Source organism: Glossina fuscipes, unplaced genomic scaffold (assembly GCF_014805625.2).
Source record: "Glossina fuscipes isolate IAEA_lab_2018 unplaced genomic scaffold, Yale_Gfus_2 2, whole genome shotgun sequence".
NCBI lineage: Eukaryota > Metazoa > Arthropoda > Insecta > Diptera > Glossinidae > Glossina > Glossina fuscipes.
Window position 1 is genome coordinate 26404109 of NW_023998416.1, and position 25275 is coordinate 26429383.

The 25275-nt window shown below is 33.4% G+C and overlaps 1 protein-coding gene across 1 annotated transcript; it reads left to right on the forward strand.

Moving 5' to 3' along the window:
* The first annotated feature begins 506 nt into the window (after positions 1-506).
* LOC119632762 (probable serine/threonine-protein kinase DDB_G0282963) lies at positions 507-22031 on the forward strand. The gene is made up of 7 exons (XM_038025826.1): positions 507-1450; positions 9972-10237; positions 10331-10862; positions 10955-11093; positions 11148-11885; positions 11957-12340; positions 17549-22031. Exons 1-7 carry the CDS (start codon positions 1396-1398, stop codon positions 19215-19217), a joined length of 3783 nt encoding a protein of 1260 aa, XP_037881754.1. The 5' UTR covers positions 507-1395; the 3' UTR covers positions 19218-22031.
* The last annotated feature ends 3244 nt before the right edge of the window (positions 22032-25275 follow it).

Here is a 25275-nt window from a genome sequence, read left to right on the forward strand (position 1 = left end):
CAGAAGAAACAGTGATAGATAGAAATCGCACCGATTTAGAAACAAGTATACATCGAGTCGCTGCTAATCTCGATTGCTTACGTCCACATACACATGAACGTTATAAATGAAATAAGAAATTTAACATATCCTATTCTGGCGAGTACAAAGAGTAGGTGGGAACCGCGATATTCATATGTTGTTTATCTATATGCTAATATGTATGCATATATATATATATATATATATATATATATATATATATGTATAGATGTATGTATGTAAATATATCTGTGTAGGCTGTTTACAAAACTTTTTTCCCATTTGTACCAAGCGAGTCAATACTTAATGATTATTTAGTTTGTGTATGTATGGCGAGAGTGGCTTTTGTTTTTTCAATGTAGACAACCGTTGTTTAGTTTACAGAAAACTTTCAAAGCTTGAACTTGAAATTTTCATTTGTAGCCGTATGAGAAACTTTGCATAATTCATAATAAATTCAATTAATAATTACAATTAATTGCATATATTTTTCTCTCTCTTTTTCTTTTACAGCTTAATTTAGAAGCAAACGCAACGCGAATTCATCAAATTAAATAAGTGAGAAAGAGCGAGCGAACGGCAGAGAAAGAGAGAAAGAGAGAGAGAGAAAGAAAAACAAATAGAAAATCGCGTAACACTTTTCAAACGTATTTTCGGATGAAGTAATTTTGGATATTTAGAAAATTGTTTTTTTTTTTTATTTTTTTTATTTTTATTTATTTATTGGTAAGAAAATTATAATTAAGGAACGCAAGCAACAAAAAAAAAAAAAAAAACAATAAAGTATTTGTTGAAGAAACGCTTTCGTGCTCTCTATACGTACATGTTTTGCCGATAAAATACGTTCCATAACTTTTGGTTTTGTCTTCATTAATAACGTCATTTGGTGCTCAACTTGGATTATAAACGTTCAGTACCCGTTTAGGAGAACGTCATTATTATTGTTATTCGATGCGATTTTGTTAAATAAATTGACGCTTAATTAGAGCAACAACAAAAAAAATAAAAAAATTAAAAAAAAAAAGGAAAAAAAACAAAAACAAAAACAAAAAAATTTTTGCAACAACCAAAGTAAGGCTGATTACTTAACGCGTTTGTCTTAAAATTTCAAGCGGTGGAGAAACAAAATCAACAAAAAAAATAAAATAAAATAAAAAAAAAAAAAAAACACATATTTCAACAATCTATATGTGACGTCATCATCGCTAACACATCAACGATACGAAAACAATACAACAGCACTATTAGTTAGCTCTTATAAAGAATAGTTGAGCGAAGAGGTAGAGGGTGAAATTAACGGAAAAACGCGATCGCGATAAAGAAGGAGGTGTGTGGCGTGCGACTGTGTGTGCGTGTTTTTAGCACAACATCAATATGCTGGATGATGATAATAATGATTTGGTGGCTGCGGCATCAGAAATACAACGTGGTAAGTATTATTCGTTAACAAAACAGAGGAAAGACAATAAGACACACATGCGCACATATACTCTTATAAACAAACAAATTCATTTGAATTCCAACTCTTGTTCATTTTATATCATCGGCACATTCGAGCGTTGTTGAACAATAATTTTATGTACACATGTACACGCAATTGTCGTTGCTGTCGCATATTGAAAAAGTTTTTCAATTGCAAATTTCGTCTTCACATTTCGTTCGGTGCTTTGAGTTCTGTGCTCTGTGGTTTCATTGACGCAACAGTTATTCTTCTGCAAGTTTCATTTATTTCCTTTTCTCTTTCACATTTCGCAATTGTAATCTTGCCGTATACCATAATAGGGAACAATGACATTGTGATTCCGTAGGTAACGCCAAGAAAAGCTTTGCGTAATGTTATAAACATATGTACATACATGTAAAGAATTTTGCTTTGTGTAGAGAAGGTCTTGATTTTGTATAATTAATTCCCGTCGCCTATGCTCCATTTCTCATTTACATACATATATGAAAATGTAAATTTCTGTGAAAACACGTACGGTTATCATAAGAAATGTTATACTTATAGTTAGAAGACGTACATCATTACACTTGAGCGCGTCTTCAATATCCATCATGTTAAAGCACACACAGTTCATATCTTAAAATAAAACTATTATGTCATATTAAATGTCATTCGGTTGGTGGCAGTCATCTAAAAGACCTTTCTATCTAATACATATTTTTATTATATATTTAGGCAGAGAAATAGATTCTAAAAGTAAAGTCATAAAGCGCGAACACATAAGCCTATCGGCTGTATTGAAAAACTCTACCGCTTTTGAGATTTGAATCCACGACCGTTGAGTTGTTAATCGGGCGGATAAGATCGTTATTGGCCCTATGACTATGACTGCATTGGTTCTTTAAGAAATTCGATGGCTAAACTCATATCCCTTGATTTTGCTCCAACCGTCTGATTTCTTCTTGGACTAAAGTCGAGTTAAGAAACGCATCTTTTTTAGGAGGAAAAGAAAACAAGTGCATTTTATTAACCGTTGAAGATTTCGGCAAGAAGTCGTCAGAGAGACATAGGCGTGTATCTACCAAAGGGAAATTATTGCGAGCAACTCAATACAAGAATATTTAGAAGACAGACTTACTTTAAAAGGTTTCTAATATGATTTCTTAGCTATTGTCACAAAGAGAAAAACGCGTCTTCTTGATAAGACCACTTCTGGTGGTACGTACAAATATATAAAGAGCGGAGCCGATAGGCAAGCACACACAATTAATGTACTAAGTGTGCCACTTAGACTTCCTATTGCTGTGTATTATAATTTTATTTGGACGACTTTACTTCCCGATAGTCTAAAGCAGGCAGTTACACATACGTAAGAAAGCTATTGGACCTTTAAGGCTTCGACTTTCACAGTAACGAATATGTAAATTGCTGACGTATTTTTTTGATAAAACCATATTTATTTTTTTTCTTACGAAAAATTTTGGTGCAAGCTTGTCATTTCTTTTTAAAAATATTCGATAAAAAATTATCCCATGCACTTGTCAAAAATCTGATATCTCGATCTTGCTAATAAATGGAATCTCCCTTTGGAGCCTATTTTTCCATTTTGTCAATTCTTCTGACTGTTTCCGATCCTTAAACAAGGACCATATTTATTTCATCCAGGATTACAAGTCGACGGAAAACTTCATATTTCAAAGATAGTCGAATACTCGATCGAAACATAGACAAGATGTAGTTTGCGCCACGACAAGCGTTTTGCGCGATAGTACAGCCGGCTACTCCGGCTAGCTCGTCCAACTTGTGTTAACGATGATCAAATACTACCTCTTTCGTTGTTCGTGTCGTCTCATGTCATCAACCACAACGATAGCGATGTTGATTTTGGCGGCCCGTGAACTCTTGTAACCGACATTTTATTCTTGCAGAAGAGAAGAGCAGGCTCTCATAGGGAAGAAACTAGCTCGGGCCTGGTATGAATGACAATCTTTTTCCAAACGAACAACAGTTTTGACTGTGGTAGTTTTTTTCAAAAAAATGAAAGCTCTTAACTTCTACCAGAGTACTCTTAGTTAGATACTCCAAGACTACTCTTGTATACATAATGCTAAACAATCTTTTCATACCCACTTTTTCTTTATTGCACTGTAATATCTTGCTCTACATCAGGTGCTCAGTTAACTTATTTACTTCTACTAATGTTTTCAAGTGAACTCTTTAGCGGAATACAACACGCTCCCCATTTTAAGTAATGCAGCTTGGTATGTGTTTTCCGCCAAACAACAATTTCGCGTCTCTTATACAACTGTTAAAACAAATTAATTTCTGCACAATTCTCCCAATTAATCTTTGTTGTTGCATTTACGTAATCTGTCACGTTAGTAACTGTGTGGGATAAAATGAGTGAAATATGAGAATTCGTATTTTTTTGCAATTAACTTGATTTATATTGAAATCTTAATAGGTTTGATTAACAGATACTTTGGCACATTACCTATAATAAGCTACAAAAGAAATCCCCTTGCACATGTTGTGAAAAATTATCTCATCATACGCTTGTGACATAGGATATATTCAATTCTTATAAACATATGTAACGCCAGGAAGGACTTAATATAAGCTCTGCTGCATACCTATTTGGATCAGAACTTTTTTCTGAATCAATTTATCCTTAATTGTCTGTATTGTATGTTCAAACAACAGGTCACAACTTTTGCAATTTTTTTGGTTAAATTTGGTAAGCTGCCGCAAGAACACTAATTAGACCGAAATATTCTTACGGCAAGTGTCGTCTTTAAACGAAACCCAAAAACAAAAGAACAATTGTCAAAACTCCTTCGATGATAGGCCTGAACACTCCCTAAAGTGGATTTATTGTGCTATACACACACAATCAACATATCTGATTTCTCCAGTATAGTTTAGGCCTCTAGGTTATAAGGATTGTCTAACCATCTGGAAGGCGCCGTTTACGCAAAACTAACCCGTGTGTCATCGGGCCCCGTGAGATTAAACATTCCAGGTAGCCCTCAAAATTCCTCCACAAAAATTGCTGAGTAACAGGACTTCGAATATTGATAAGATGGAGCAATTTTTTGAATTCTCTCCGACATAATCACTCCTACGAAAAGAAAGCCTTTATATAATAGAGAGATATAGATTTTTGATATTTCATGATGAAGATTGAGTCCCGCATCAGGTAAAAGTTCTCATCAAAAGTAAAGTATAAGGCAACAAACGCTAATTTTTAATACTTTAGAGCAATAAAACAAAAAAAAACTGAAGAAAACTGATTTTGCTGAGTTAAGAGACTACATCACTTCGTTGTGGGTCCGCTCTCACATAAAGGGTTCCAGCTAAACTATCTCTTTATCTAGACACAAAGGATAACTTTTATGGAGAAAAGGATTACGTTTATGAAAAAAATAATTGAAGAATTTCAAGCGGTGTGAAGCGGTGTAGTGTAGTCTATTTGATGGATGGTCTTGTGTAACTATGATGCTCGCACTTGTTGAAAATGGTTTGGATCGCTTCACCATTTCGACCACTTCCTATATAACGCTACACAACATCTTTATAATCGTAGGATGGTGTAGGGTATTTGGTAGAGTGCCGCGGCCACGAAACTGTTTTTGCTTGTTTTTGAAAAGTGATATTTCCAGCAAATGCCGTTTTGGCTTGTAATCGATCGTTTTGATTGTTCCAAACGAACACGCGGACGTTGAATGGAGATGAACTTAAGTAAAAGTTACTTTTAAAATAAATGAATCCAAATATCAAATATTTCCAACGCTCACTGCTGAATAATTATGTAAATATTTGCATGAACATGTTTGCTAAAAAATTATATACTGCCAAGCATTTGGTGCGTATTACGCTTACTTTCAAGCGGGACCGAAGAAATTGAAATGAAAATTTATTTCTACATCGAAAAGAAAATTTCATACTCAAGTTTATGTATAAATGTTGTTCATACTGTTTGTGATGCGTATACGTAGATGTAGTCGCAAGCGGACTAACAAACTTAGCATACCGTCCTTACTGAGTATATGCTAGAAAGCGATAAAGGCTTTTAATTAGTTTACTAAACAAAACTTGTTTTTCATTTCGGGAAAATTTATGTAAAAATGCAATATTTGCCAATGCAAAGTTAGACAAACAATTCAAGTTCACTGAAATATTCAGAAAGACTCGAAAAGACACAAATTAACAATTGTAACCTTATTTCGTACCAACGCCACCATCACGACCACTACCGCAAATCGCTACCTCAGAGACCAACTTTTGACATTTGCTTGATAAACATTATATTTTTTTTTTTTTTTTTTGTTTTCTTTTTTTTTCCCACTTTTGTTTTGCTTTTTTATGCAACTGAACATGCAAAATAGTTTTTCGCCATGCCAGCTTAAAGTTAGCAATATTTACCTTAAAGCAAATTTTGGATATCCATCGTTGTAAATACAAAATGTATTTCGCTTGAATTTAATTCATTGCATGTTGTGCAATGCAGAGTATAATGCAAATGTTCATATATGCTATGATGATACACAGACATGATATATTAGTAAAAGCACATTGTTTTTATACCCACCAAGGATTCGACGGAAAAACGCATTAGAGATTTGAGGGACATATGTAGTTTTCTTATGCTGCCCTCCACATTAATCCTTAAGGACGTAGTCGCCTTCAATATTTCATCCTCCGTTTAAACGTGAGAACGAAGATAGGCGGGAAAGGGAATGAAATGAAAAACATGAAATAAAAAATATTAATGAAAATCGAAAAGTTTTCATTTTTTTGAAAAGGGGAAGTCAATCACTATAAAAGTTCACATTCCACCAGTGATATTTTTCTGCTTGTGCATTCATATTTTTTATCAGCAATCAGCTTAAGTTTGTAAATCAATTTTGCTACGATTTTTTCCTAGTTCGTCTGTTGTCACAACGCTGACGGTCACGAAAGTTAGAATACAACGTTCAACTCATTGCGGTGTAAGCAAAAGATTATCACTTGTAATCCATAAACAAACATTGATCTAATGCTTGGTGTTTTACATTATCGGAAAGTTGACCACAAATCGTTAAATATTCTCTATCAAGCCTCCTAATACAAATAAATGGCAATTTTCGTTACAAAGCACGTAACTTTTCATTGCAATTCTTATACCGGTAAGGATATGGAAAGTGGACCAATATGATTCAAATTAACTTTCGTCACAAATATTATACTTGACTGTATCATATAAAAGTTTATATTTTCGCGAAAATATTCGTATATTAAAAGGCGTTCAGAGGACGGATACCATTTTATTCAAGCCTTCCACATCTGTTTAGTGTGCCAAGTCTTTTTCATCGATTTTCCTAAAGAAATATTGAAATTTTCATTTTATATTCATAAACATTTTTTCCAAAACACATCCTCAAATAAGAAGGAGAGGTCATAAAAATTATTCAAGTCAATACGTACTAAAGGGAAATCGTCCTTGCGTCAAGACACGAAAGAGTACAAACTTTCTTTAAAACTAACATATTGAATGAGATGAAGATACATGGACGCATATCAAAAAGACTGACAGGCTGACAAGCCTAAATCAGAGAGTACAAAAAGCAAAATGGAGCTATCCGAAATCATTCGGGTTGTTGCATAGCTTTATTACAAGTCTTATAGGGTATAATGATTTCGTTCGCCTACAAATTAGAAATCCCTTAAGACAGCGCTTCTACTATTAGAAACTCAAACTGAAATGCCTAGGCATCAGTATAAGATTCTGAGCAAACATCTTCGTATATCGTTTACTATTATTCGAAATCTCGCGAATAAATGGCTTAAAAAAGAAAAAGGAGAATTGACAGAAAACTTCTCAGCTTACAGTCACAAAAGTGCTTACGATTCGATGAGGGTCAAGAAAATTTCATCCCAACGCAAAACATCAATATATTTTCATGTTAAATGTAAGCGACGCTAAGGATGTCTTCATACAGATCTGTTCACCATCACTGTCAGACCGTATACAAAATATATATGTTGCCTCCTTCTAATCTACAAAGTATTACAAATGTAATGACAAACAAAAAAACCTTATAATCAGGCAAGGACGACCATTAGATGCCCTGCACCGCTTTCCTTAATACAATCCCAACCAATACCAACAATTATATCTTACCCTGTTTCTACCTAGAAGCATACTTGTTATGGGAGCCATTCAATGGAACATCGCAAAACTATATAAAGCACTATGGCCTACACTTAGCGAAATTAATTTTCTTGTAGAAGATTTTATTTAGTGGATTTTATTCGCTCTCTGGAGCGAAAAATGTACCTAAGTAAAGTGAATATGGCATAGTTAAATTTCTATACCAAATTATTATTATCCCATCATAAAATATTAAAAAAAAATTATTCTCTTTGTGATATCATGGCTTAATTTTCATAAGAATCCTGGTACACTTGATTTTTACGTCAGACTACAAATATGAAGCAACCCGCCCTGTGAACAGCTAAAAGTTTGATAGTTGCTTTTCGTAGAGTGGGAGAGAGAGAGAGAGAGAGAGATTTCAAAAGATCACAACTGTTTATTATGCCGAAATATATTTACTGAGCGATTTTTATCGAGAAATTTTGAATATTGGAATTTTTGAAAAAGCCACTATAGGAGAATATGGGAATTTTTCGAAAAGGTTGTTATAGGGGAAGTGGTTGTAAAAATGGCCCGATCTAGTCCATTTTTAAAGTGTTCACTTTTAGGCTAACACATCAAATTTCGTTTAAATATTTCAAAAATTGTCGCGAATACGTTAAAAAAACATGAAAGGACAGAGGGACAGATGAGTTTGCGTCGATCCAAAAACTGATTTTAAATCCACCGGTATACCATATACCGGTGACTGTCTAAATTTCTTCCGGATGTTACATCCATCCATCCAAACCTAATGTGTCCTTGGCTACAAGTAGCTTATGGTGTATAGAGCAAATTCCTTCGGTATTGGTTTCGTGCACAATGTTGTGATGTCTTTTACTTAATAAGGAAAGTTTTTATTACGATTTTTATTGTTGTTCTGCAAGTAAGTGTTGGCATACAAATGTTATGTAGTAAAATTGTATTTTAGGCTTAGATACATAATTGGGAAAAATTGGAAACAATAAAAAATGATGACTATTTCGAATCAATCCTATTAATAATTTATGTATTGTTTGCTATCATTCTAATAATATCCGCTTCTATATGTATAATGGAAATATTTGGCATTAGATTTCAAAATAACTTTCCTGAGGAGCGATGAACCTTTGGATGCACTGCAATCAATTTTAGCATGATGTTCGTTCTATAACGAATCCGTCATCTTCGAAATCATTTCGAGATTAAGAACAAAGAGTTTTTCTCAACTTTTGAACTTATTGCAGTTTTTATTACTCGCTGTGTCGTCCTGCTTTGCGGCTGCATTGATGCCAAGTACCGCATTTCTCGTAAGATTTCATTTAATATCACGATTCACTATAGAGGTGCTCCGGTTTAAAAGGCTATGAATTCTATGTATTCTAGCAATGAGATTATCGTCGGCTTGAGGTTTTCGTTTTTTTTGTTTATGCCATAGTTTGGCTACAACTCCGAAAAATTGCTTATATAAAATATAGCTGCTGTTATCGAAGCAAGAGATAACCATTATCGATTCTTCCCTCTTAATTACCTTTCTTAGGACTGAACTAATGCATTAAAGGAAAATGTTGAAAAACGACTTTTGTCAAATAGAGTTAATAAGCAGTCAAATGTATCAACCTCCCTTAGTTTGATGTACTCATATTCCTGTCAAACGCAGAGTATGTGTATTAGATTATAATGGAACAACTTGACATAAAATGACAAAAATGCTTATTATATATTATTATGACAAATGTGCAAACATAATGATAAAATTTGATGAAGAAATCCGACAAGGACGTATGGACGTATGTATTCGTCATGCATAGTTAACTGGTTAAACAAGTTCAAGTCTTATATTTTACTTATATGCCACTTACTAATAAAAATTAATTCGAGTTTTCTATGTTGCTTGGCAATTACAATAAGATTCTTAAGCAAACTGTTCTTCGTCGAGTAATTTAAGAGCAAAAATACTTGAATTGAATTTCAGTATTTCAAATGTAACATTGTTCATGCTACTTTTCCCATAACTTGTCCATATTATTGCTTAACTATTTGCGTAATAATAATTTTGATGCAGAAACTCTTATCTATTAACATAAGTATTTTCTGTTCTCGTCATTCGTGGAGTTCAGTTCAAGTTCCCTCAAGATTATCTTTACAACGTTTTGCAGACCTGCAGAATTGCAATCAAGAACGTTTTCACTACACTTGCACTCTATAACGCTTTTACAATTTCAACACTAACCAATGTCCAATTCAGACAATATTACGTCGAATATAATCGGTATACAATAAAGAAACTCTGCATAACATTTGAATTACGGGGAATTATAATTAAAAAAATGTACTTTCTTTTCGTTTCAGATCGTTTGTATTTTGTGGCCTTCAAAAAGAATTTCAAACCGAAGAACACCTTCAATACACATTATTTTAGCATAGACGACGATTTTGTATATGAGAATTTCTATAATGATTTTGGGCCGCTTAATATATGCATGCTGTACCGTTACTGTGAAAAATTAAATGCCAAATTAAGTGCTAAAACACTGGCCAACAAAAGAATTATTCATTACACTTCTATGAATCCGGCTAAACGAGTAAATGCTGCATATTTAATGGGAGCGTATTGCGTAAGTTTACTTTCAATAGGCGAAGGAGACGGTGATCAAATAATAATTAAAATTTTTTTTTTTACTCTTACTTTTCGCTTTACATTACATTAGGTTATTTATTTGAATAGAACACCCGAGGAAGCGTATCGTCCGTTAGCAGGCGGCGACATACCAGCATATACACGCTTTTGTGATGCTTCTTATGGGCCAAGTGGCTACAAAATATCACTTATTGATTGCATACATGCCATATTTAAAGGATTGAAGGCTGGCTTCTTCAATTTCGATGATTTTGATGCCGAAGAATATGAATACTATGAGCGTGTAGAGAATGGCGATTTCAATTGGATTGTACCGCAGAAATTCATCGCATTTTGCGGTCCGCATCAGAAATCAAAAACTTTACCGAACGGATATCCCTGTCATTCGCCCGAAACCTATTTTGAGTATTTTCGCTTAAACCACGTAACAACGGTAATACGTTTAAATGCCAAAGTGTATCATGCCTCTAGTTTTGAAAATGCCGGTTTCGAGCATAAGGATTTATTTTTCATTGATGGTAGTACGCCGAGCGATTTGATATTGAAAAAATTCCTAACAATATGTGAGACAACGAAGGGTGCAATAGCAGTGCATTGTAAAGGTCAGTTAAGACATCTGACTTTAAACAATGCTTTCTACTTAAAAAAGCATTGTTTTTTTTTTTTTTTTTTGTTTTTAATTTGCATTGTTTAGCTGGTCTTGGACGCACTGGTAGCTTAATTGGAGCTTACATAATGAAACATTATAATTTTACCGCATTGGAAGCAATAGCATGGTTGCGCTTATGCCGACCCGGTTCGGTTATTGGTCACCAGCAGCAATGGATGGAAGAGTAAATAATAAAATCTTAAATTAATTTTATTAAATTATTTATATACAATTACAGTAAGCAAGCTATGTTATGGTCAGAAGGAGAACGCATGCGTAAACGTTTGGGCATCGGTATACCTACGCATAGATATGGTATTTATAGCATAGACTATAAAACCTGTTCTTCCTCTATTGCTAGTCAATCGTCTAATATTGAAAATAAAGAATTGCTGAAAAAGGTCAACACAATGCGTTTGCATGAAGTTAACGATACGGATAATATTGATAATCGATTGAAATCCTTCGATGCGTATGAAAATGGCAATAAATCAGCACCACGTCTATTAATGGCAGAAGATAAAGTGGACAGCGGCACCGTAACACCACCGACTAGTGCCAGTGATAATGATGTCACCGAAACGGAAGAAGAATCGACCGCTTCCACTATCAATCATAAATACCATATAGCAAGAAGACGTAAATCTCCCATTTTGTTGGCTAAAAAAGCTACAACAACTAACAGCCTATCTGTACAGCGTACAGATTCGTCAATTTCTAATCAAAGTGGACCGCGTAGAATTTCAGCTGGTTCAGCTGAACAATCTACAAACACACAAATGGAGAAGAAAGTGAGAAAGCCTCCTAACCTATCGCATGAAGTGACGGTGCAAAGGCCTACTATTGCGTCGACGGTGAAAATGACACAAACGGCTATTGAAAGGAGAACTGGTCAAACACAAGGAGATAAACTAAATCAAATTAAAGCCATGCGTCGTCAACATAACTCCAGGCTATCTGCTGGCTCCGGATCTGGGTAAGTCTTATTGGATTTTAAATAGATTAACGTGGTAATAATAAATGTTGTCTTTGTTGAATTATTTGCAGGGAAAATGAGAACACTTTACGTGCACGGGCGCGTTCACAACCGTTTCGCAATAACAACTTGGTAAATGTTTTAACGAATACGGCAGCCGGCACTGAGATGGACGGTAGCGGTAACGGTGGTCTAACTGTTAAATCTCCTGACATTGATTGCCTGCAAACGGCACAAACCACAGTGAACAATCTAATACTCCATAATAATCATCCTAACATCAACAATAAAACATATAATTTGTGTAATATTAATAACAACAACATCAACAACAATAACAATAATAATAACATAATATCGACAATAACACCAACTAGCACACCAACAGCGTTGGCAGTCGACAATACTACTGCTATGACAACACGTGCTCGCAGTCTAGCCATATACAGTAAAAGGTAAGTTGCAATCGCAGAAAAAAAAAAAAGAAAAAAAAATATTTCAGCAATAAAAATGTATCCTCCTCTCTTATTCTTTCCTTCCGTCCTAATTTCCTCTAACCACCACAACGATAAGTAGATTTAAGAGATCCTAACCGTTGTAGCAGTGCCCAAATTGCTTATAAAATTTGTCGTTATACATATTTATTTTATATTAATTTATAAAAATGTGTGGTGTATGTGTGGATTCGATGTATTAAATTTTGGTAATAAATTTCTCATCATTAAAAATTTTCAAAATTTCATAACATGAATCCTATTTTCGTTTCGCTTTTAAATTTATTAAACTTTTAACTCATTTCATGATCGATCGGTTAGTTGATATTTAATTTCGGTTTATTTTTTTCATTTAATTTATGCTGTGCTTGCTCTTTATTTTCTAATTCCTTCTTTTTTTTTTTTTGTGGTTTGCCTTGAAAAAACTAATTGCTTTTACTTAATTAACATTTACTAATTTTGTTGTGGTTTGAGTTTATTTTTGAAATATTTTTTAATAATTCATATATAAATTAATCTAAATAGCTAAGAATGTAATGGAGATTAATTTCTTGAATAAATTTTGAAAATTGTTAATCTGCTAAATGCTGAATTTACTTAAATATCACACAAGAATGCTTATAAAAATTCCATTGTGGAATGTGTTCATTAAATTTCGAAATTTTTCATTTTTCAATTTTAAATTTTCATCACTGATTTAAACGTATTCTTAACACTGACTAAATAAAACTTCAACTCTTAAATACTATATAAATTTTTAGTATTTTGTCTCATGAGGAACCGAACAGAGTCGGACTCGAACTTTATGTGGCCAGTGTGCGTAGACGAATACGTTTAGAGCAAGTCGAAGGTCAAAGCAATCGTGTTCTTTTTTTTTTTATTTTGTTTCTTTGATCATCAAAAATGTTGACACAGCCTTTACTGGGTTTGCGACATCTATGTGACACCCATTATACATGATAATGGGATATAGAATAAGCTGTCGCTGTTTTCTTTAAAAAACTCGTTGCAATTGTTATAAATGACTATCCGTTATCCTATCTTTCTCGGAGCATTTGAATTCCTCGTCAACAAAACATCATGGCATTTGAGGCTGTTGAAAAAGCAGCCTACATTTTCAATGGAAGTGTTGCCGGTGTCAGTCAGGTCATTTGCTATCAACAGACCAAAACAATATTTGGAAACGGCAATGTTTGATGAATACAACGGATGGAATAGGACTTCATATTTAAGCGGGTTCAACTCCGCTTTTGCCGGTTGTTATACTGCTTATCATCTAAAACTACACGCAAGCAATTCTGGCAAAAGCAAACAGCGACAACTTATTCAAAGCTCTAATACTAACTCCCAGAAAGGAAACTAGCCACTAGCCTACATTCTCGCAGGTTTGGAATTACTCAATCAACTGCCATGAGTATTGCCTTCGTCATCAGGGTCAAGCATTTTCTTTAGTCGTCCGCTTACTTTCTGAATACTTTCAAGGCGGTATTTTAGTTTATATAATAGCATAAAAACATTGAATGTGAACTAACAATAATTCAGAGGGATATAGCCAGAAAAATCGCTTTTTACACGGTAGACACATTTCTTAGAAAAACGAGCAAAAAAAATCGTGTAAAATAAAATATGCGACATATGGTAGATTTGGAGATATATTTAAGAAATCGTGTAAGAGTTCATGTATTTGTTCTTGTTGGGAAACCGTGGTATTCCAAAATTGGATAAAGAAAAGACTCATGTAAAGAAAGAATTGGGTGTAAAGCATTTGGCTTATGTGAAATTTGTGGACTCACATCCATGTGTGTTTAGAACTCTGAGTGTATAATAGAAGTAAGAATCAAATGTGTTTTAGTAAAATTTATTTGTCCTTAATTATTGTGAGTATACGAGTTAAACAAATGCAAAATATATATATTTTTTTTTTTGCGTTTGATAGCCAAAAGTATTTGCCGTTTTCAATTGCTGAAATGTTTCAAGGGTATTTTGTTACAACTTGATCGACAGAAACTGGGCAAGTCTTGCTGATTATAACTTTTTTCACTGAGTTCGCATATATCTTGATTTTATATCTGTTACGCGCAGTTTTTTTCATTTTTTCAAACAATATAAAGTTTATTTAATAAAAGGCTTTAAGGCGTTAAATATCTGTGACAATATTTATAAGGCGTTTAGGGAGGAGGCAATGAAAGAATATAATAAGACACAATAAAGCTGTTTGTCCATTTCAGAAAGACTTGATTGTTGACTTTTATATGTTTCCATGTTTAAAATAATCAACCTGGCGGGCATTTGGAATTTTTTTCCAAGGTTCATACGATTCAGAATAGCCACGGCTTAGTTCACTCTCGGCGTGATTAACATTGTGCGACTTTGCAAAAACATTTATGAAAAAAAAGAAATTATAATAAATACAAGGACATGATATAAATTGAAAAATAAGATATGAAAAGAGTTCCTGACTCTATGAAAAGACTTTCCTATCCATTGTCTTCATAAGCCTGGCTCTCGTAAAGAAAAAAAGACATAATATATTCCATTACATTCTTGACCTTTAAACATGAAATTAAAGAGTTGTTTGACTTTTAAATTTTCATTTGAAATTGAAAAGTAAAAATTATTATTATTTCTATTTTCATTTCATCGATGAATACTTTTTAGCTTAATTGAACCCATTTCGAATTTTTTTCGTCGCCATCATATAAAAAGCAATATATTTCAAATAAAGAAAAGACGCACAACTCTAATATGAGACACCAAACCTAACCTCAATAACGCACAACTTTTATTGTCCTTTTTTTTTTCTTTTTCTTTTAACTTACATTTAAATTAATTACTAAATTTTAAGCAAGTTAAATTTCATTGTAAATTTATGCCAAAATCTAATAATAAAAAAAAAACGACACTACTTTTTAATATATTAAATATTTTCTTCTTTTTCTTCTATTGATTTTCTTCTCAGCAGTCTTCCTTGAATATTTTTTTATTTTTTCAATTATTGTGTACAAAACATATTATTTTAAAAAGAAAGTTTTCCTTTTGTTTATGTTACATATATATATTATTTTATATTAAAAATTTTACTTTTATATATATATCTATATATATTTGGTTTTATGTATTTACGTAGACTTTAACAATTTTAAATTATTATTGCATGAATTTTCTCAATAAAAACAAATGAAATTTTTTATATTTTTTTTCTTTCAAAATATATATATATATATATATGGATATATACATGTATCGTATCGTATCATGTATGTATATGTATATATATATATATATATATATATATATTGTTGTATTTATTTGTGTCCTTTATCTTTGTTCTCTGTTCCCCTCACCTTGTATACACACAAAGAAACACAAGTCCCAAACCTAATGACTGATTATATAGATGTGATAATCAAAATAATGCGGATTTTGCAATCAAAGATAATGAGATAAATTTGAATTTCAAAAAAAATCTTAAAAACATTCCATTTAATTTAATTGTGTAACATTAGTTACAAATTTCTTATATTTTAAGATAATTGATGGACAGTATAACGAAAGAAGTTCAATTTTTTTGCTCTTTCGCAATCGGAACAATTGCTTCTTAAAGGTAGAAAATTGGGGAGAATATAGCGGGTGGGTTAATATCTTCGTTTTAGTTTTTCACTAGATTTACCCCCCTTATCAGTCATTTTGATACTTAACAATTCTGCATAAGAAAGCATATATCTTCAGATGTTATATATTAGGTTTTGACGATCTAAGGCAGTATATATATATATATATATATATATATATGTTAGCTCTTTTTTTTTGATACACGATCATTTGACAGGTATATTTCGTGAATCATCACAGCCGCAAAAATAAAGACAGAAAGCTGAAGTTCGGCACTACACATTTCCCGATGAACTAGGAATCTGTAATTAAAAAATGGATGCAATCCGCTCACATACATACTGACAATGTAGAAAATACTGAAACAACTTCGAAAAACAGCAAACATTTTTTCAAATTTTCATCTATAGCTTTCGATCCTGTGAATATATTTTTGAAAAATTGCTACCATTCAAATATTCACTAAACCCACCGTACATGTTCAAGGTAAAAATTGTATGCATGGCTTGTTGAGTCTTGTTAATTCTAATGCACTCGGCGCTAGATTCTATTGTTGTTAACTGGGAATGTGTTAGTTAGCCGGTGGGCACAATATTTGAATTGAACATCCGAATTACAGAATTTCGAAAGTCTCTTTATGGGATCGAAAGTTACATACGAAAATGTGAAAACATTCAACTTCTAATTTAATTGTAGCTGGATAAGGAAAATACTAATGTGCGTTAAAGTAAATGCGAAATATGTTCAAATTAAAAATTTTTCCATTTTGATGGTGGATGCGCCAATAAATTGAGAGAGAAACCATTTTTGCATCGAATATGCAGGTGATTCTGGCAAATACTAGGGTGTTGTTCTCGATGTTGTTATCGAGATTGTTTTAGTTTTTTCTACATTGTAGGTGTCTATGTGAACAGATTGCGAGCGTTCTCCTTTCCAGACAAACCAAAATATTGCAGAAATTGTACGCCAACCAGAGTAGCAATAAGAAGCTTTACACGGACAATGCATTCAAAAAGAAAAAAAATATCCGCATTATTAACCGTCAGTCTTGATACGATATACTTTTCAGATATCTTAGTAGAAATTTGTTAGAAACAGTGAGCGGTAAACAGAGCACCGAAATGCTTTTTTCTATCCCTCAAAGAAACGAAAGAAGAAAACGTACGATAAAATTGTTTTCTAAACTAGTTACCCGAATGCTAAAAATGGGTCATGAGATTAACGCAAATTTTGTTTAAATTAATATGAGCAAGCATTTACATACATACATATGTAAAAACGCCGAATTATGGAAATGGAAGATTAATTATGTAATATTTTGCTTTCTCTTTCTTTTCTTTCTTCTTTTTTATATATATTTTCTTCATATCTCCTTTTTTGTTATATTTCTACCTACGGTGGTGTGTCTCTTGAATGCTTGAACTTCAATAAATATTTAAATCCATAATTAAAATACTAACCATATAATGTATATATGTAAAAAAAAAAATATAAATATATAAACAACAACGACACGGCACAACAAAATATTACATATATATTAAATGAAATCAAAAGAATTGGTTTAATGCATTTGCGCAAAGCAGAAGCTCAACATCAACAGCAAAGCGATACGACTAATGTCACTGCTGCGACAAATAGCATTAACAATAATAATAATAATAATAATAATAATAATAATGACAACAGCAACATCAGATCGAACTTAAACGAGACAATGGTTTGTAAAACGGCAACACCAATAACAGCGCACGATGTAACTGCTCCTACACTGAGTAGCATTAATAAACAGATTAAAACATATAATAATACTTTGATAAGTTCCTCAACCAATGAAAGTAAAATACCGATGGTGCGAGCAACCGCTGCTCTAATCGATTTGAATTCTACTGTGGGCGGTGTAGTTGGCTCAGCAGCCACCATACCTCCGTCACGTAGTTCAAATCGATTAGCAGCTTTGGCGGGAGTACCTATGTCACATCATCATATGACTTTAAGAGGACGGTCGCGTATACGTTATCTTCATCGGTATACCGCGGATGGAGGAACAGCAGCTGCCGCTGCTCCTCCTTGCACGATAACCACAGCCAGATATTATCGTGATGTTTCTGCTCTGCCAACGGCAATGCGCACTACGGATCGTAGTAATGGTGACGATGGTGGTGGTGACACTGGTGGTGGTGGTGGTAACAATCTGACAGCACGCTCCTCTTCTGTTAATTTCGATTTAAATTCAAACAAATTGCCCGCTACATCTACTCAGAGCGTTATAAATGCGGTCAACATTAACAACAACAACAACAACAACAACGTCGCCGATGGCAACAATAGCAATAGCAGTAATTGTAATAGTAGTTCTAAAACAAAATTGAGAGAGTATCGCGATTTAAAAAATTCTATAACAGAAAAAAAGTCGTCCAATCATTCGAATTCCTCCTCCGAAGCCGACACTTTAAAATCCCTCTCGAATAATAATTTAAACACAGATAATAATAATGATTTAATAGAAACAACAACTACAACTACACTGTGTTCTTCTTCACTTTCATACACATCGACATTTTCACCTTGCCCTTCGACGCCAACTTTCTCAACGCCGCCGCCCCTTTTAACAACTCGTCATTTAGATACAAATCGTCTTAGTCGCATCTCGCAGCGAACATCAACAGCAACAGGTATAAGCGGTATACCATGCAGTAGCTCTCACTTCCGGTCCCCAGTTGCTATGAAGCGTAATAAACGTTCGTTGAGTAGCACACGCATCGAAAAAGACAAATGCGATGAGTACAATAATAAATTGTTAAGAAAAACGAACAATAATAACAATAATAATAATAACAACAACAACAGCAGCGGTGGTGGTGGTGGTGTCAATAACAATACCATAAATCCCGATAATATCAAAGCTAATACGGATAACAATAACATCAATAATAATGCCAATAGTTCAACTATCGGTGGCAGCGGTCAGGGTAGCTTTCGTTCACGATATCGTAACACAACAACAACAACACCAACAACAGCAACAAGTCATTTAGAATCAGTATCAGCAACGGCCTCTTCGACATCATCAGCTTCTACATCTGGTATACCCACACCCACCAATCAAGGTTTGCATTTAACACGATCGTCCAAATATTCAAACACAACCGAACGTGAAAATTCTACAAATCCAACGCAGCAACAGCGTTTATCTATGAAGTTACGTAAAAAAATTAGTTACTAGAATTTGTGGTCTAGACCTAGTCATAGGCCACTCAAATTTCAGAAAAGGTAAGAAACTTTAAATCGAAAACGAATATATGTTGTAAGGAAAAAGAAGAATCACTTGAACTCAGTTGTAAAAACCGAAGTCGCTGTCGATATTTGTAAAGTATTTTTATTTTATTTTTTGTTTTTTTTTTTTTGCTTTAAATCTTATTAGACAATTTTTTTTTAACAACTCAGTTGCTTGTTAACAAGATCGTTGCACTAATGCTGAGAGAGTTTGCATTTTAATGTGCAACTGTTGTTTTTTTAATTCTGAGGAAGGCATAATCAAGACTCATGTTTCTTTTAATTATTTTGAACCAGCAAGTAAGCCTGTTCTGAAGAGACGACTCTTCAATTTTAATGCAATCAAGAAGTTTATAATTCTATCGATCCTATTAGCCAAAGGGGTGTCTTACGGAAGCAGAAAATGATTTTCGAAAAGAATTTTGAAAATTTTCCACATACCAGGACTGTTCGAAATATCTCCGACCTAAGTAAGGGAAAAATATTTATTTATTTATTTATTTATTTTTTTTTTTTTTTTTTTGCAACTTTATGGGTGAGTGCAATTTCCCTTTTCGGCACATGTTTGAAAGGAAGACTTTTTCAAAATCCATAAAGTATACGCAACTTTCCACAATGAGACCAAACCAAATCTAAGTGAAACTTTTTCCCTTTTAAGATTTACCAATAGATAATACTTACGCGGAATATTATGGGACGAGCGGTACAGTATGTTAGTTCAATCTGAAATATCTTTACTGATAATACATTTCGAAGGCCAACTTGAAGGCATAGTTGACGGTTAAGTTTGGTGCAAAATACTTATTAATTATTGCCAAAGAAAATAATAACTGAATACAAGTTACGTTAAAGAAGAAGATAACAGTTAAGCATCTAGACCGACCCATTCCATTAGAGCGAATAATTCTTATTAGGGAATTCCCAAGAAATTCCTTAGTCTAACGGCTTTTCTTAACGTTAATCAAATGTAGGTTAAGCCAAGCCGGCCAATACTATATCAACGCTTTCAAATTTTCGTATCGAGCTCTGTGCATGTGAATGTACAAAGTAATAATGTTTAGCAAAACAATGGAAGAACTCCTCACTGTTAGCCCAATGCGAGCTGTCTTATTGCTTAAGCCATCAATTCGCCCGCCTTTAGCTGCGACTGTCTAAGAGCTCTATCCTTTAGGACCAAAATCGGCCATTGACACTAATGATGAATGAATGATGACAGTTCAGTTATAGATTTTCCCAGAGTGAATAGTCCTTGATTAGTGAACCATCTTTTGCCGTAAGCAAGTTGCTTCGCCTTTAATTAATGGCTGTAAAATTCATGTGCTGGCACATAAGCTAGCTCAGCAAACGTTCATCACCAATGCTTCGCATATTTTAACATACGCTCTTGGTTGCAGCGTGACGGGTTGAAATGATAGGTATTCGGAGATGCTACCAACCTTTATATCGACATTCTTTTGCTTTCGAAAGTATTACTTATAACAGGAGCCTTAAAAACGCAAACTTGACACATTCAATTAATCGATAGGATTTTCGAAGTGACAAACATTACATATATTTGCCGATCAATTATTGTTTTTATTGTAAAAGATGTAAAGCTAAATGTATGTACATTAGTTATAAAAAAATTTTGTAGCAGCTTTTAAAACAAAACTTTCTTAAAAAAAGTACAGTGAAACAGTTAAGGAGATGAATTAATTTCTTTCGTGTTCTCGTTTTCTCCGCTTTCATTTATATCTTCGGAAGCTGCAGTTAATTCTTAAAAACCTAAAGATAGATTTCGTTCAAGAGATTTTCATTTGTTAGTTACAAGTATCCATAATGTTTGGGTAAAAAATTCATTCCACCGCGAAAGAAGGATAACTTTTCTAAGGAACAATTAAAGTAATTTTTGATATTTAAGAAATTACTCAAGATTTTGCTTATTAAGTAAGCGAATAATGATGTGGCGCCACATTCAAACATTGATACCATTTCTTAACTAATCAAATAAAGAGTAGAGTGGTAGAGCATTTTTCACTAGAAAATCACTGCCTTTTTGTATATCGCGTACTACTTGCTTCCTCTCTTTGCCCAATTTCGGCATCGCTATCGATTTTTATTATTCAATAGGTTATAGTACACTACGAAGTACCTTGCTACTACCAATAACAAGAGCTCTCAACTTAAAAACATGAATATTCAGCGGCGGACGTAGCGATATTTGTTACAGTTAAAGGAAGGATGAACGACTTGCGTGTGATGTAATTACCCACAAGACTATGCGAAATTTCTTCTTCCGAAGCTTTAAGAACAGCACATCAAGTAGTTCTTGCCTTCAATACTGCAACTAATTTCACTCACTGCCCGCATGAGGCGTCTTCAATTATTGATCTTTCAGTTTAATACCTTTCCGGATATATCTTTAAAATATTGATATGGACTTTTCTACAATTTCTAATTTTCAAACTTCTCTATGCTCTTTGCCCCTAACTTTACCACGATAAATTCTTTCCGACTTGTTCGGTTGGACGGAGCATATGTCTGCTAAACCGTCTTTAATATTAAATAAATTTATAAAATTTCAAAATTAATGGAAAAAACTATATCCTAGATCTCGGTCGCATGAAGTATTCCATTCTCCATGCTTCTTACTTTTTCTACCTTACGTCACTTATGATATAAGGGTCTATTAAGCTGACAGATCCAGAGTAACTTAATATATATCCAGCTTTTATTGCATCGATCGATTCAGAATCACTTTCTGAATTGACCTAGGCTTGTCTGTCCGTCTGTCGGCCTTATTTTCTTGTGTACAGTCTACAGGCCGCAATTTCGAAGGACGAATACTTTTGAAAATGATTTGAATCAACTTGGACCACTTTTTCGACCACTTCCCAATATAGCTTACATCACTTGTGGTATAGGTTTATGAAGCGTGTGCTGATGTATGAGATACCCAGAAGGACTGGAAATAGATCCATCTTTTGTTATGCCAAACGAGTCAGAATCACTTTCTCAATTGATTTAAGCTTGTGCGTCCGCCTTTCCGCCGTGCTCTCTTGTGTTCAATCTACACGCCGCAATTTTCAAGTTATTTTGATGACACTTCGTACTTTGTACACTGTCTTGTCCTAAAGTTCGGATCGAACCACTTTTCTAGCCACCTCCTATATAACGCCTTATTTGAAAAGTCATTATATAAATAACTGTAGAGTTGTGTAGGGTACTTTTTGTTGCGCCGTGGCTTACTCTATTAGTACTCGGATAAGTTTTAAAAGCGTAATAAGGAATGAATGAAAATATTCTTGACAAACTTTAAAGCAACCCTAAAAGAATCGTCTAGAAAATCGCCTAAAAATATGTTAACGATATTTCAAAGAACCCTTAGGCCTAGCTTTTAAAGCATATTTTAAAATGGATTTCTTCGAAGTTATAAGAATCAAAAGAAATTAATTCATGGACCTAAAGAATGCGTAAATATAAAGTCGTCAAGAAGCAATTCATTAAAAATAAAAATATATGTACAAAATTAAAGTATCTATAAAGCTGCTGCGAACATTGTAATTTATGTATTAGTTTGTAATTATAATTTTCACTTGCATATTAATATAATAAACAAAGGAAACTGAAGAGATTTTATTTTAGATTTAAAATCACATTCAAGTGCAAATATTGTTCATCGCATTTATTCATAATGATTACATCGATGTGCACGTAGTTTGTTAAAAATATTAAAATAAGTTTTCATTTTTTTTTTTACACACAAAATTAAGTTCATTCAAGTAAAAAAAAAAAAAAAATGTACCTTAATTCAACCAATTTTGAAATCAAAATATTTTTTAAATACATATTTTATGTGCATTATTAATTATAAAGAAATACAATAAAAACAAAAAAAAAAAAGAAAATTATAAATTAATTTTTTATCAATAATTATATTACGAAGCTTAGCATTGTTATCCTTGGTGTGTAAATTGTGTTAAAACAAATCTATTATTGTTGTTATTGTTGTTCTGTAACATACACGAAATAAGTGCTAACTACAATAGTTTTTAGTTACTGCATACATTTTACATTACACTCACACATATAAAATAAATTGCCTTAAATTGTACAAATTATATAAACTTCTATGTGACTATCACAGAAAAAAAAAAAACAAAACAAAACAAAAATTGAAATAAAGGAAAAAAACAAAAGTTTAGAATTAATTATTGTTTTCTAATGTGTTTTCGTTAATAATTATAAGCGATTACTTATAGATTAATTCATACAATTACAGGTGGATTTGTATAAAAAAAAAATAAAAAAAAAATAAAAAAAACTAAAGAGCATTCAATGCATTGCATGTCCTTGCATGTAAAAGTCATATGTATATACATTACTTGATATAAATTTGTATATTTTACAACCCGGAGCTACACTTTGCAAAAAAAATACTAAGAATTAGTCGACCAAAGAAACCGCGTTATACCGAATTCAGTCTTAATTTATCAGCGAACGGTGCGTACTTGTTCGATACTTGGGGGACATCAGTATTTTTCAGGTAATGCCAGAGAGAGTTATGACCCGTGTAGACGTCCGTTACGAGAAAATATCATGACCACGTAGCTCCAATAGGCAGTAAGCTATGCCGGAAGATTTAATAAATCATTGAGCATGCCACGGTGCTGCATTCTGTTTCTTTATCCTCTTGATATGGCTCCTTGGTATAACACAAAGATGTTTAGAAGCTATTGTAATCCTTTGGTCTCCGCTGCTGGGCAGGCAACCAGCCCCTTCGTTGCATAATACCCGTAGTAATGCGGAAAATCTTGTCAGTTTCGCGATATGCCGCATGAAGAAATCCGATTACAAGCTGCTTTTGGCCGTCGTTGATATTTGCTAATTCACTTAGGATTTTTTTTTTTTTTGCTGCGTGTTTTATCCACGCGCTCTTATTGGGTATGTTTTCGAGGCAAACATTCTGGAAATGTATAAAAATGTCATATTTTACAAAGAATACGAAATATTGACTGCATTAGCGTAGCTTGCTATATACAGTAAGTTATTTGTTTACAACTGGGCTGGTTTGATCTTGGAATTATTCCCGCCTCGCCGTACATCCTTTTACGCCCTATATTACTTGTTTTACAGGGCATACTAAACTTGTGCATGCAATCCTCGGATGCATCTTTCATCAGTTTCTGAATCCATCTAAGTTTGTCTGTCCGTCTGATATCTCTTCGTAGGTTTCCGCCTTTAATCTTAAGATTGCAATTTCGGAGATACACACTAACGTGTTTCGATCTAAGACCTGCGATCCCATTGGGTCGCTACACTTTTGCGGCCATTCCCCATACAACTTTTTACCTTGAACCTTGGATCGTTATATGAGAAAAATCTGCAATTTTACCAATTTGTCGACAAAAATAGACAGGCGTGAAAAATGTGGATCGAATTTGAAAAAAATATTAATTTTGCTAAGTATAGAGTACCAACGTTCATGTTTTGGGTCCGCTCCCGGGAGAAGTATGCCTCTAAATAGAAACAAGTTATAATATCAGTTATTTTTTCACGAAAGGAAAGAAGAATTGTACTAAGCGCTACGGCGTAGGTTATTTAATACGCGGCTATAATGTTCTTACTTGTTTATCTAGAAAATGCTGTGCTCTTATTGCAAATAGTGTAATGTCATACCAAAAATCCTCAACAATATAGATGAGGCCGACATACAACTAAGAGTGCAAACTCTCTCTCTTTCTCTTTAATGATGGAATAAAGCTTTGCAATCTGCGTAATTTTTTTTCTTCTCAACATCTATAAGAGCTCTGTAACACAAACTGGTCCCACTCTTTCGAAGAGTTTTGAAATGTATACAAACTCGACAATTAACATTTACGAAAGAACATAAGCACATTGCACATTCTGCCTTTCCTTCCTTTGGCAACTACCTATCAGGGTCTGAGAAAACCATCGCTATCAAGAAAGGGCCTCCTCTTTTTACGCATAATTACATTAGGATAAATCCTGCAGATGTTCAAAAATGC

Bases quoted from the DNA above. Each gene is read 5' to 3' on its own strand.
- LOC119632762 (XM_038025826.1), top strand. From the start codon at position 1,396: ATGCTGGATGATGATAATAATGATTTGGTGGCTGCGGCATCAGAAATA. The intron at 10,238-10,330 runs GTAAGTTTACTT...ACATTACATTAG, and splicing joins ATTTAATGGGAGCGTATTGC to GTTATTTATTTGAATAGAAC. The intron at 11,094-11,147 runs GTAAATAATAAA...ATACAATTACAG, and splicing joins CAGCAGCAATGGATGGAAGA to TAAGCAAGCTATGTTATGGT.